The sequence below is a fragment of the Aedes aegypti genome, chromosome 2, assembly GCF_002204515.2.
Source record: "Aedes aegypti strain LVP_AGWG chromosome 2, AaegL5.0 Primary Assembly, whole genome shotgun sequence".
Taxonomy (NCBI): Eukaryota; Metazoa; Arthropoda; class Insecta; order Diptera; family Culicidae; genus Aedes; species Aedes aegypti.
This window is the reverse complement of record NC_035108.1, coordinates 133,254,717-133,268,546: the sequence shown is the minus strand read 5'-3', so window position 1 is coordinate 133,268,546 and position 13,830 is coordinate 133,254,717. Positions and strand designations below refer to the sequence as shown.

Below are 13,830 nucleotides of genomic sequence, written 5' to 3'. Positions count from 1 at the left end.
GTTAATTCTTCCTGGAGGACAACAATTCTTTCTTTATCTACATTTTATTCACAAATTGATTCTGAAATATGTTCCCAGGTACAGCTAAAAAAAACTTCAAAAGGTTCAAAGTGTTTCCTTGCAATTTCTCTAAAAAATCATTGATACTGTCAAACCTTATAATGAGATATTTCGTTGAAAGTTAATCTGGAAATTTTTCTATGATTTTTTTTCCAAATAATTATCAAAAAAAAAATTATGAAAAATGAATGGAACAAATATGAAAGGTCCTTCAGAAATATTTCCAAAATGTATCACAGATTGCGTCAGAAAATTCTTCTGTTTTCTTTTCTGGAAATTCTGGCTCAAATCCCCCGAATATACATGAATTATCTACGACAAATGTTTTTGTTTTTCTTGTTAATTGAGAAACCCCCGGAATATATTTGATTCCTTTATAATATAATGGTTAAGAAATCTTTGGAGAAACAATCACCTAAGAACTGAGAAAGGGTATGGGATTTATTAAAATATTTATATATACATTTTTAAGGGCCTTCCTTGAATATTTCTTAAAAAAAATAAAAATATATTATTGACAGAATCCATATTCTGGGATTGAATCCTTGTGATATTCCAGGGCGGAATTTCTAGACGCATTCTGTCAGATTTCTAGAGAATCCAGAAGAAAATGAAGGAATTCTACTGAATTTTCCATAAAATATATTCTTATTTTTTTTTAATTTTTGATATCTTAATTTACTAGAGAGCTTTAAATAATCCTGTAATCATTCATTTCTAGAGAAAAGATTACAAGTAATCACTTCGTGTGACGCTTGGTTTCAGATTTCTGAATGTCTGTCATTCCTCAAAACAATTCAAAGTTATGCAAAAATTTCCTCCAAGATATATGTTTAGTAAAATCTTACAAAACTATTTCTACCATAAGACATATTTAGCAATATTCTATTTTGCGTACGACTTCTACAGTTCGCTCTCAATAATTAAAAATAGTTCCTCCAAACAAATTGCTAGGTTCGCCGTTGTATCATGGAATTTGAAGTTCATGCAAAACATTTTGTAAGCTGTTAGATACACATGCCTTCAGTTAAAATTATATACGTTTTAACGTCAATCATTGTTCATTACACCGGACGAAAAATAAGAACAAGGTTTTTTGTAGTGAATCCCACATAAATCATTAGGGCTTTTCTGTACCTGGCAGAAAATGTCTGTGGTGAGTTTTGGAATTGTCTGACATGAATTATATATTTTTTCCGAATTTAATTTTGGCTGAAATTATTCCACATTTTTTAGAAGTTCTTCCAAAACTTTATTGTATATTTTACTTTAGAAAGCTGATATAAATTGGATATGAATAAGGAGTGATTCGTAGAGCATTTTGTGAATAAAAAATAAGGAAAGTGGAGAGTGGATAGATTTTAAGATGTTATAGAAAAATACCGAGAATAGATTTTGTAAAAATATAAAGATTTATTTCAAGAATTCGTTTTTATTTTGAATTTCTGGTGTAATCTTTTAAGAAGGCTAAGAATGAATTGCAAAATCTATTCAGAATTTTCTTTCAAAAATCCCCAGTAGGAAGTACAGTTTAATATCACTGAAAAATACTTAGATGAATCTCTTGTGATTTTTTGGCAAGAATACAAAAATCCGGACAATACTCCAACTGTGTTATTCCCTGAACAAATAGCTCGGATAATTTTTGAGGATATTCACGGAAGTGTTTTCGAAAGCACAGTTAAACGTATGTCGCTAGATACTTTACAAGAAAATCTGAATGTTTTACAATTTTCTAAAGTAAAAATTTTTAAATATTATTTTCGAGAGAGTTTTGAAGGAATGCGCAAAGTAACATCAAAATATTTTTCAGGTAAAACTAAAAAACACTTACAAAACTTCCTGTGAAAAAATGCCGATGGATCTGCAGAGAACTTCTCTGTGAAATCACTTAGAGCATTTTCCCAATTGTATCCTGTTTAGTTGTTAATAAATATATTGTGGGAAGATATTTTAAACTAACAATTTGAATTTATATGTGATAAGCATGTAGAGGACCTTCCTGCAGAAATGTTCAAAAGAATTTCTAAATCATTCTATGGTGGAATTGTTTCAAAAAATTCTATGGTGGAATTGTTCAAAAAAAAGAACCATTTATCTTAAGCTTTTTAACAATTTTTCGCATAAATGTCCCATGTATACATGAAATATAATAGAATTAATTATAGTAAGAATTGAAGCACTTAAACTTGATGGAGGTGTCCCAATCGTGTGTGTAAATCTTAAAATCCTGAAAATGTGTCCAAAGATTGTTGTTGTTTTTTTTTCTGATTGTTCGCTTGACTTTCTGGTAGTATTGAAAGCCCTTTAAGCTTTATCTCTGACAAATATGTCAATTAGGATAGTTCACCTTTTCAACACTTTCTAGATTTTGTTTCAGGAATAATCTTTAAAGATCTCAGAGATCTAATTTCCGTGTTCAAACAACAGTTACAGGGGAAGATCTACCAATCTTAACCCCAAAATCATCTTGTTTGCCAGTCTAGTGTAATTTATTTCGATAATTCACAGATTCACGGTACGAAGTCCTTTTTTTATTTGACCTTGCAGATGGTTAGAAACTCAGAATGCGCCAGTCTCAAGACTACACCTGAAGCACAACAATCATAGCATAGCAAAGCATAGGCTGACTGTGCATGCTAATGGTGGCTACTCCGTAATTGATCGTAACTGGTAAGAATTGCACTTGTACGATCCAAATTAATAAAGGATGGCAAGTTCTACTTATTCTTGAAGTTCACATTTTAGCAGATCTCATATTGTTGATCAAATACAGCGCCAGTCAAGTCCTTACAGTCAACTGGTACGGGGAATAAATGTCATTGTGTAATGATTGCTGCTTCTAAAGACCGAGAATACCTCTGCATATCCACACTCATCACGGGAAGGGTTTTGATTAGTGAGGGAGGAAAAAGATCTGGTAGTCACCTTTTATTGGTGATATAATCCATGGATAAGGAGAAAAAATACGACTCTTGCTTTAAACTAGTTTTGTTTTTCTTATCTCATGGTAAAAATATATTGGTACAAAATACACTACCCAAGTAACCAGTAAGTGCTTCGCCAAATCAGGCCCTGTCAAAAAGAGTAACGCTAGCCATGGAAGTACTGCTCATCAAGATGTGTTTATTGTACTCACTAGCCAGGGTCAGGTGTTACCATTTGGCGAAGTGGTTGGAAGGCCATCTTTAGCTTGCTGGCCGTTTTGTTTACAAACATTACTGCATGGCCTGCATGATGCTGGATCTTAGGCTAACCGTGCAGTCAATAGTGCGGACAAAATTGTAAGAAGAGACGCACAGGTAGGAGCCTTTTAAAAATAATTCTTGACACACTTTCTCCAACACCTTTTCTCCAACCAATCAGAAGTCATTACTGTCTGGCCCGGATGGTGCTGAAACTGAAACTAACTGTGCTGCCATCAGTGTGAATTGTATCCGCTTTGCTACTCATCTCCTTTTCTATTTCCCCTTGTTTTCACCGTTTCTCTCTTTGATTATTTCTGTTGTTGTGTTGTACTTTTTTGTTGACATATCCTGGATTGAGATTCGAAACCACGAACTGGTGGTTGATAAAGTATTAATAATGTCGCTGCAGAATATGTCAAAGAAGATTCAACGCCAGGCAAAGATTTCTCAGGTAACATTTCAAAAGGACCTATCTTACATTGTTTACTTTCTCTTTAATCAATAACTAAGCTGTAGTTAGTTAAACGCAACAGGAGAGGGCGTTTTTTATGAAACTGTAGTCAAGGACTTTGTTTTTGGGCTTCTTTTACTATGGTTCTCTAACACAATATCTAGTAAGGGAGAGTGGACTGTAGTAGCTTATAACCTGTACTCTTCTTTCGTGACACTCGTACAGAAACCAACAAGCATTTCAGTTGCTCAGAACCGAAAACATCCTTTGCAGCGAAAATACCAATTAAAAGCCAAGATAAAACAGAAAGCAGATCAAGTGATGTACCTAAGCGTTCCACTGGGCTGGTTTTTTAAATACTCATTGGTTACCTGGGTTGCTCAACAAATAGTTTTGAGACCACTTTTTAAGAATTTAAACAAAGGATCATACTATAATTATGGTAGAGGATTCAAAAAAAAGTGTGGGACATTCGAAGCGAAACTCTAATTTCAAACCAAATCATCCTGTTGACCACAGAAATTCCATAACTTTTGAGCAAAAAGATTTCGATTTCAGAGATATCTCTAGAATTTCCAGAGAGTAATCAGTGTTGAATGTTAGAACCTTATCTAAAGTTATCAGCTTAAAGCTTTGCTACTATTGCTTCTTCCATCTTCATGTTCAACTATTGCTCAACTCCTTCAAAGTTCAATAATCTTACTGGTGCTTCTAACGTGTTATTCATTGAAAGGTTTCGATGTTTGTCATTGCGTGCCCTTTATTATTGTGTGACAATCACAATGATAACGTTTCATTTGGATAATCAATTAGTTTTCTTGTAAGGAAAATGTACATCGAAATAAGCACAAATTCGGATTCAATCCAATGTGTACCAGATGCCAACCAAAATGAAAAACAATACTAGTCTTTCTTCGATCCTTATTAGGCAGCATGAAATAAATCATCAGAACCTGAACACTGAAACCGTTACTACTTCCTAAATTTAACATTTGTGGCCATCATTGGATCACCTAGACTTATACAGATGTATTTGGAAGCATACACGTTACGAGCGTAAATATCCCCATTACATTGTAATAATTCTAGCATTTATGAATGTTGTTGACGTTGAAATGCTAAAAATAGACTCAAAAACGGTTGTAGTGAGGCACCACGGTCCATGTTTTGCAAGCAGTTATTAATCACATTTCCAAACTTTTCCGCGACGTGCAGCGGGAAAAATTCTTCGATATTTGCACTGGAAAAGTCGCTTCCCCTCATAATGGCCCAGTTCGTAGAAAAGTTAAGCACATACACTTACGAAACAAAAATAAAAATAAACTGAAACAAAACGACAAACTACACAGAACAAATGGGAAACCAACCGGAGCTCGACCGGAGACCCCGCTAGTATCGATCAGTAGAAGCCAACCGATAAGGAACACGGCGAACACTTTCTTCACTACTTCCATACGATTGGACGACACGTTCCGGACCGAGGTCTGAACTCCGCCGCTGATGTTGCAATCGTTACTCTTCTCTGATTCCAATTTGTTGGGCGGTTCGTTCAGTTTGTTTTTGTATGCCTTTTTTCTCGAAACAGAATTGCCAAATTGCGAGCAAATTTGTTTCACAAGTTTGCAAAAAAATATAAAACAAAAGACACAAAAGTACACGTAACTAAGTTAGTCGAGAGCAAGCAGTTTGTTACGACAAATGCACACTAACCATTGCTACTTTTTCCGAATTAAGAGTGAGGGGTGGTTCGAACGGACGGAACTTTTATCAGCACTTTTTGCACCTGAGCACACTGCGGTCTTGATTCTCTGTTGGCGAGATGGATCTAGAACTAGGTTTGACCGACTGGCCGTCTGTTCGGTCTAAATTATATCGAAAGGGACCACACAATCTCGAATCCTCGGTTTAGACTGGCACTGAGGTAAAAGGTACTATTAAATTTCGCCAATTTATTTGCACAAGTACACCAACACACCGAGAGGAGCCCCCAAGGGATGCAATTTTGCTGTGCACTTTTTGAGGTTTTTCACGATGGTTTGAGTGCGCGACGGTGCAACTCTCTGCTGGCACTACATTTTATAGTTGTTTCAAATATGAGCGATGGTCCACGGCGTTTTTTCACGACACATTCATCTTGGTATATTCACGGGATCCTAATCCGGCGGGACCAGAAAGCCGCTCAATGGGGGATTTGGCACGGACGGAGGCTCAACTTGTTCTCGGTTTCAGACGCCACAGTAGCAGGTGTGCCGAGGTGCAAAATAGAAAATCACGACGTGCCAAAAAATTCCGTCATCATTCTCTGCCCTCCGCAAAACGGGAAGCCTCGCCAGAGGAAACACCAATGGTTCAATTACAGAAGGGGGTTGACACGAGATCATACTTACAATGGAAGTCATTCTGAATAGAAGCGATGAATTTGCACTTTGTAAGAGGAAAAACGAACGCGGTGACGGAAGTCGCGATGTTCCGGAAAAGTAGTAGCACAGATCCTTGACGGCTTAGACGTGGACCGTGGTCAACACTTGTACAGAATGGAGCGCTTGACTGCCGATCGAGTATAGTTATATATAAGCTTTCGTTTCAGTTTCCCGCGATTTTCCAAGCTCCCATCGATATCGCGTACTGCTGCTGCTCCCGCCCCCATATTCAGAACAGCGGCTTCACTAGGGCTTCCCCAGACTCTTACATTCCTACACATTTTTTCTCGCCCATTCTCCACCAGCATCTTTGGCTGGGTCGCCCAATCGTCAGGTCGAGCGAAATTATTTTGTAATTTATACAATTTAATGAAAATTTATTTTAAACTCCCTCCCCTACGCTAATGCTTACACGCATTTTTCCACACCGGCAAACCGCGCTCCGTGAACATCTCATACGAGCATAGGGTAACATGGTTCAAAATGCCAACTTAAGCACAATCGCATTTCACAAAGAAATAAGGTACACCGGGGCAAGTTGAAACGGCTGGGGTAAGATGAAATGGCAAGGTATCGTAGTGAAATTTCATTTTTTTTACTTATCTCGTTTATTTGGCAGGCTCAGGCGCCGTAGGGCATAACATAGCCGAAATCTATGAAATTTCATAATGATGAGAAATTCAATTACAGAAACATTAAGTTAACAGATGGACTGCACTTTTAGGGAAAAAAATATCTGCTAACATTTATTGGTATCCTATCCACAGTGGATACGAGTAACTGACACTGAAGAAGACTGCAAGTGGTAGTCGAAATACGCGTATCTGTCAAAGATAAGCATTTAGGAGCGGAATTAAAAGGTACACGGTACTCCATCTACTTTAAAGTTTCTCTATTTGAGATTCTGCTCAGAGGATTCGAACATTCATTAAAGAGTTATAATATTGATTTAATGCATCATTTAAACAGTACAGTAAGGTGGGGCAATAGTTTGATCTTAGTGGAACAATCAACATTTCCAGAAAAAAAACTATAACAGTTCAAAAGAAATAGGTTAGGTGGACTAGTATTTGCCACTCTTTGGAAATATATCTATGTACATTAAAAACTCCCTTTTTATAATTGTTACATTATATCGCCTTCCTTAGCCGAGTTATTAGTCTCCGCGGCTACAAGGCAAAGCCATGCTGAAGGTGTCTGGGTTCGATTCCCAGGTCTTTTCGTAATGGAAATTTCCTTGATATTCCTGGGCATACAGTATCATCGTACCTGCCACACGATAAAGAAAGCTCTCGGGTTATAACTGAGGAAATGCTCTTAGAACGCTACGAGTAGCCGGCTCTGTCCCAGTGGGGACGCTAATGCCGAGAAGAAGAAGAATTATAACGAAGCAGAATATTTTTACTTGGCATTTATCAAGATGGTGCTGTCATCAGATAGTGTAGCAGCGGACTACTATCAGATGCTCGACGAACGATTAGCAAAATCAACGAGACCATCAATCTCAGCGATCTGTGGGAGCCAGTGCACGGAGCGGTGAGCACAGTAGCACGAAAAGTCGTACTGCTGGAGTGCCATAGAATGACGAATCATGCGCGGAGAAAAACAACGCCGTCTCTTGCTATGTGCAACAACAGCGAAAGAAACATACTGACGGATAAAACAATGGTGGCCGCCAGGTGGAATGAGTATTTTGAAACATTGTTCAACAGAGATAACGGAAGCAAATAACAGAGATAGCTGGTAGCAGAATTCAAATTGATGACGATGGCTGTGGAACCTCTACACTAGATGGGGTATAAAAAGCTATCAATAGGCTGCCGTAAAACAAGGATGCTGGGAAGAACGAGCTCTCGGCCGAACTTCTCAAACACGGTAGTGAACAGCAGCACGAACTTCTATACCGTATCATTTCGAAGATATGGAGGAAGAACAAATGCTTAAGGCGAAACTGGAGGCTTTTCCGTTGGGATTAACATAGCCAGCTTTCAAATTCAAATTTTCTTGGTAGTAGTGAGCTCATCCAAGTACCGCTATGGGGAGTATTGTAATCCCGTGTAATTCAAATAACGGAAAATATAAGAATGCCATAATCGGATGGACATTAACAAAACAATTACTCAAGGAACTGAAATAACTTAGTTTAAGCTGAACGACCTTGGTAGCCTGTCACAGTGGGGCAAAATATCTTAATTTTCAGTCAATTCCTCTATATGTAGTCACAGATATGAGTTTTTGAGAATTGTTATCTCCGACGAAATATAGCATAGATATGAACTATATTTTGTGGATCAAAAATTCGATCTACATGGCTTTGAAATAATATAGACGAGTTTTCCATTTCAATAGTATTAAATAAATTGTAAGAAGTATTGCGAAACGTTTGATAAAAATTGAAAAAAAAAACAATAACAATTTGAGGGCAAACAAAATGTGAGCAACATTTTTTTTATATCTATTGCACACAATTTTAGTGATCATGTGTTCGATTTTCAGCATCTCCACAAAAAAACTTCGTTTTGCCATCGAAAGAAACCACATAGCGGGGAAGTCCATTCATTCACCATCAGTATCAGATTGTTGAAACATAAAATGAATTAATTGAGAACCAAAGACAACTCTCAGATTATTTTTGCATTGTTGGTGAATGCTTTACTATTCTGGGAGATTTCCTGGACTTATTGGAAATATGTGATATTTCTTAACCTCAATTTGTTCTGATTTTTCAAAGCAGATTTCGTCGAGTATTTCTGAAATATTGGATTGAAATGCTAAGGAAATCTGAGAGAATTTGTGGACATATTTGAATGTTGGAGGAAAATAAGAAAGCGAAGAAAAGCTCTGAACTTCACAGAGCACTATAAGATTATTTTGAAGTTTTCAAAATTTTGGTGATTTTGAATAGATGTTCCGAAAATTCATTTTTTATCGATGTTGGGAGCACAAAATCGATTGAATCGATTTTCTTCATTTGATTTTTGTTTCGATTCAAGAGGAAGAAATTGATAAGTATTTTTAAATGACTTGATAAATCATAAACCTAGTTTTGAATTAGCCTGTAAGTGTATCATATATATTTTTTACTTCAATCGTTATTCAATGTAAAGAATTGAAATCGTGCGTAATTGCATTTGGTCGTATTTTAGGAGCAAACATCAGTCAATCGATTCGACATGTTGAATTTGAATCGATTCAGTAACATCGATGTTGAGATCATATTTGCCCTACGCTTCTCACAACCCATATTTATCAATTTAATTTACACACACGCGCCTAGAGCGAGTGGGATTTGGTTACCGATCACCTCAATATATATGACAATATATTTCTAAGTTGTTTCTCAATACTTATTTTTGATTCATTGGTGAATAGTTTGGAATTCTGAAAAAATGTCTGGACTAATTTGGAATGATGACGCATAACGAGGGATTATTAGGTTATTTCTGAACTAATTGAGGATTACCGAGAACTGGGTCATTTTTTATTTTTTTTTAAATGTTTCATATTTGTTGATGCATACTCTGGAATAATGGAAGATTCTCAGAATAAATTGGGGATGTTGAAGAATAACCAGAAATTGATAGATTATTTCGTAACCAAATGAAGATCAAATTAAACTCTTCGAATATTTCTGAATCGTTGGTAAATACTTTTGAATTCTATGATAAATTCTGCACAAATTGGGAATGCGGATAATGACAAGAAATCCTGAGGATCGCCAAGAATTATAAAAATATGTTTGAATTGTTGTTGAATACCTGGTATTCTTAGAGAAAGTCTTAAAAAAAAATTTGGATGTAGCCAGATAACGACAAATTCCTGGAATATATGTGAATCGATCATAGATCACGTAAATATTCTCTCTGAAAGTATTTCAAAATATAAAGACGGATAAACAGCGGCTAAAAGCTTTTTTCCTAAAGATATTCAGGTAGTTGTTATTTTTTTATTTCTGAATAGATGGTGAATAATTTAAAATTCTTATAGATTGTCTGAGTAATTTAGAAATGTTGATAGCAACGAGAAATTTCTTTAAAAATTCTTAGGGTATAAATACCGGTTTTGGCCAGCCTAAGACAAAATGTCAATAAGAAAAAAATGGGAAGCCGTTTTTATACTACAAATATGTCAAATGCAAGCTTTCAATCCATATTATGTGTGTAAAATATCAAAACTGAACTACGACCATTTTTTCGCTTTGAAAATCCCGTTGGTCAATATAGGCCAACGGAACCAGTTTCCGCCAGAGATTTATCTTCGGTTCCTGAATTGGCCAATCGCATTGATTTCTCGTGAGAGTGGCCAAATTAGGAGTGCCCTGGCCAAATTAGTTGTATAGGAGTTAAAATTATAAGGAAATTGAGTTGTTTTTCTTATGTTTTGAGTTAATTTGGACGAGTAAATGAATGTAGCTCTATCATGTGAATGTAGTCTACTGAACACAAAAGGTTTCATGCTGACTGGCTATGTAAAACGGTGTATAATCTCCTATGGCTACAACTGGCGTATGGCCAAAACCGGAGCTTCTACCCTAGCTAATTGAGAATCACAGATAATTGGTAAATTATTTCTGAATTGTTGTTGAATATTTTGGTATTCTGAGAGAATGTCTGGACAACTTTGGAATGTTAACGATTAACGAGAGAATCCTAGGTTGTTTCTCAACAAATTTAAGAGTACAGAATACTCTAAGATCAGTATTGAATTTGCAAGATTGTTTTTGAGATCAACAATTTACTGTCGAAATCCTGGGAGAATGTTTCAACGAATTAGGAATTTTCAAAGATAACCAGAAATACCTGGAATATTGCTCAACTTATTGAGCACCATAGACATTTATAGGAGAATTTATGAATTGTTTGTGATACTTTGAAATTCCTAAAGAATGCCCAGGCAAATCGGGATTGTTGATGGTAACAAAAAATTGCTTCTTGACTGTCTTAGAGAACAATAAAATTATGTTTGCATAATCCACATTTTTTCAATTGCTGTTGAATAATTTGGAGATTTGAGATAATGTTTCAATTGAGAATGTTGAAGGATAACGATCAATTCATAGAATATTTCTAAACCATTTGAAGATCATCGAGATCCCTGAGAGTATTTCTAAATTGTTGGGAAATACATTGCAATTATGAGAGAATGTCTGGATAAATTGGAAATATTGAAGGGTAACCTGAAGGTTAACATAGACCTCTAAGATCTTTTATGAAAAGTTAGTAAATACTCTGATAAGAATAACGAGAACTTCTCAAAGTATTCTTGAATATTTTTTTTCTAAATTGTTGAAAAATAATTTTTAACTCTCGCTCTGGACTAATCGTAAATGTTGAAAAATAACAAGAATTACCTAGAATATTTATGAACTAAATGAAAATCACAGAAAATGCAAAGATTATTTTTGAATTTTAAGTGAACATTTTGGAATTCATGAAGAATGCCTGTACAAATTTTGAATTATCGCGGATTCAAGAGATTCTTAGGATATTTCTTGGCTAGTTGAGGATTACAGGAAACTTTAAAATTATGTTTAAACATGCAATATTGATTTCGGATTGTTCGTAAATACTTTGGAGGATTAAGTGAACGTCTGAAAAATTGAGAATGTCGAAACATAACCAGAAACTCATAGAATATTTCTGAAATTATTAAGGATGCGTAATTCTGAAATGTTGGTAAATATCTTAAAATTATATGAGAATGTCTGCACAATTCGATAAAGTTGAAAGATATTAAAAAAAAAATAAGCTAATTGAGAACCACATATATCTTTGAGTATTTATGCATTGTTGGTTCATACTTTGAAATTCAGATAAATTTAAAATGTTAGATTCTTAGGTTATTTCAGAACAAAATATAAAAACAAAGAATTCCAGGGATATTTTTGAATATTTAAGATGATTGTATAAATGTTGATAAATACTTTGTAATTCTGAGAGAATGTCTGAACTTATTTGGAAATTTGTACATAACGAGATATTCTAAGCATATTTCTTAACCAATCAAGAATTGCAGAAATGTTCAAGCATATTTCTGAATTGTGTTTACAAACTTTGGCAATCTGAGAGAATATCCGTACAAAATGGGTATGCTGAGAGGAAACATTTGTGTTTTGAGGATTATAGAGAACCCTGAGTGAATATTTGAATTTTAGTTGATTGTATGTGAAAATGTCTAGACAAATCAAGAATATTGATGATAACGAGTCTCATTTGCCCTTTGTACAAAAAAGGCTTCGAGTGCGCCAACAACCGAGGGATAACACTTCTTTATTTGGCGTACAAAATCTTGTCTGGAATTCTGTTCAACGGACTTAGACCACATGAGGAGTCCTTTGTCGACTAGTACCAATGTGGTTTTCGAGAGGGCCGATTAACGACGGATCAAATATTTATAAATCTAGATAAATTCTGGGAGTACTAGCAGATTTATCGTCTGTTTGTAGATTTTGAAGCGGCGTCTGATTCAGTTGTGACAAATTATATCCGAACATGGCTTTCCGGCGAAGCTGGTTAGACTGATTCGTACATCGCTTGAAGGTTCGAAATCATGTGTGCGGATGGTGGACGAGATTTCGCCATCGTTCGTAACTGAACCAATGATGGCTGAGCAGTCTTCAGGGAATTAAAAAAGCTATTTTTTTTCCGACATTTCGGTCCGTTTGGGATCTTTTTCAAGGGTTCAATCACTAGGTTTTCTAGTCATGATGGCTTTGCTAAACGCTAAAATGTCATGCGGAAATATCGGTATCGATTGAGCCCGACCGGTTCTGAACCATCGTGGGGCGGACAATCTCCTACCTAGCGAGCGGACTGGAATTCGGTGTCCTATATTTCGATCTTCCACCATTACTATGACAGACCAAAACGTCGGGAAAAATAAAAAAAAAAGCCAACACTGGTTCAATAACATAACCTCAGTCGAAGCTCATCCAAAACATCGTTCGTAACCTTAGGGTAAATTCACCGGTGGTCTGAATCACAGATTTGGGCCAAATTTTTGGACCATGTTAAAAATTGGAGCTTGCACTGGTGTTGCAAATGATGTTCTTATTTTATTTTATACCAGTTATCTGGTCTATTTTATTTTTGGAACAGATTAATGTCCTGATCCATTTTTGATCGGATTTGGACCAAAAATTGAGCTGTTCCAAATCTGGTTTGACACATGTTTGTATACCAGCTCGGATTTTTCTTCCTGAAACAGGTGAAGGTGCAAACATTAAAAGTGACTTAAGAAGGAAGAAGGGAAAGTAAAGGATGCTGAAAGCATGCTAACAATTTCGTAAACATTCGAGAAACGAAGGAAAGCAGTATGCAATTCCAAAGGAAGGAGGAGATTTTTTTAAAATCTCTTAGGGGATTTCCAAAAATAAATCTTTCAGGGAATTTTTCTGTGAATTTATTTATTTATTTCATGTCGTCAATTAGAAGTAGACCATTTTGTTACAATTTTAAACTTAATATTATATAGTTTTTTTTTTAATCTAGTTCGAATTTTGATATGACATATTTTTTTTGTTTTAGTTCCGATTTCGTCATAGTAAAGTCAATGGTTTCGCAATGTTTATTGTAAACAGACATTATTTGATTTAAAGGCTCAAATTTGGCATAATTTGTGCGGTAATGGTTTGTATAAAAAATACTACGACTTCGCAGTTGTCTTGAAGGAGCATAAAAATTTAATTTTGACAAAAGTGTCATCGAGTCAA

The 13,830-nt window shown here is 35.5% G+C and overlaps 1 protein-coding gene across 3 annotated transcripts in view; it reads right to left on the bottom strand.

Annotated features, from left to right (window-relative positions):
* Positions 1-6,329, bottom strand: part of LOC5568132 (troponin C) — a 56,911-nt gene extending 50,582 nt beyond the window's left edge. The window contains exons 1-2 of one of the 3 annotated variants that reach the window (XM_021842438.1): positions 5,410-5,728; positions 5,067-5,267 (exon numbers count right to left, since the gene is read on the bottom strand). In XM_021842438.1, the coding sequence (XP_021698130.1) occupies positions 5,067-5,267; positions 5,410-5,412 (204 nt within the window). In that variant the 5' untranslated portion in view covers positions 5,413-5,728. Of the gene's footprint in view, positions 1-5,066; positions 5,268-5,409; positions 5,813-6,086 lie in introns of those variants that run through there. The other 2 variants (XM_001652023.2, XM_001652021.2) reach the window with 2 other exon arrangements.
* Between the last annotated feature and the right edge of the window lie 7,501 nt (positions 6,330-13,830).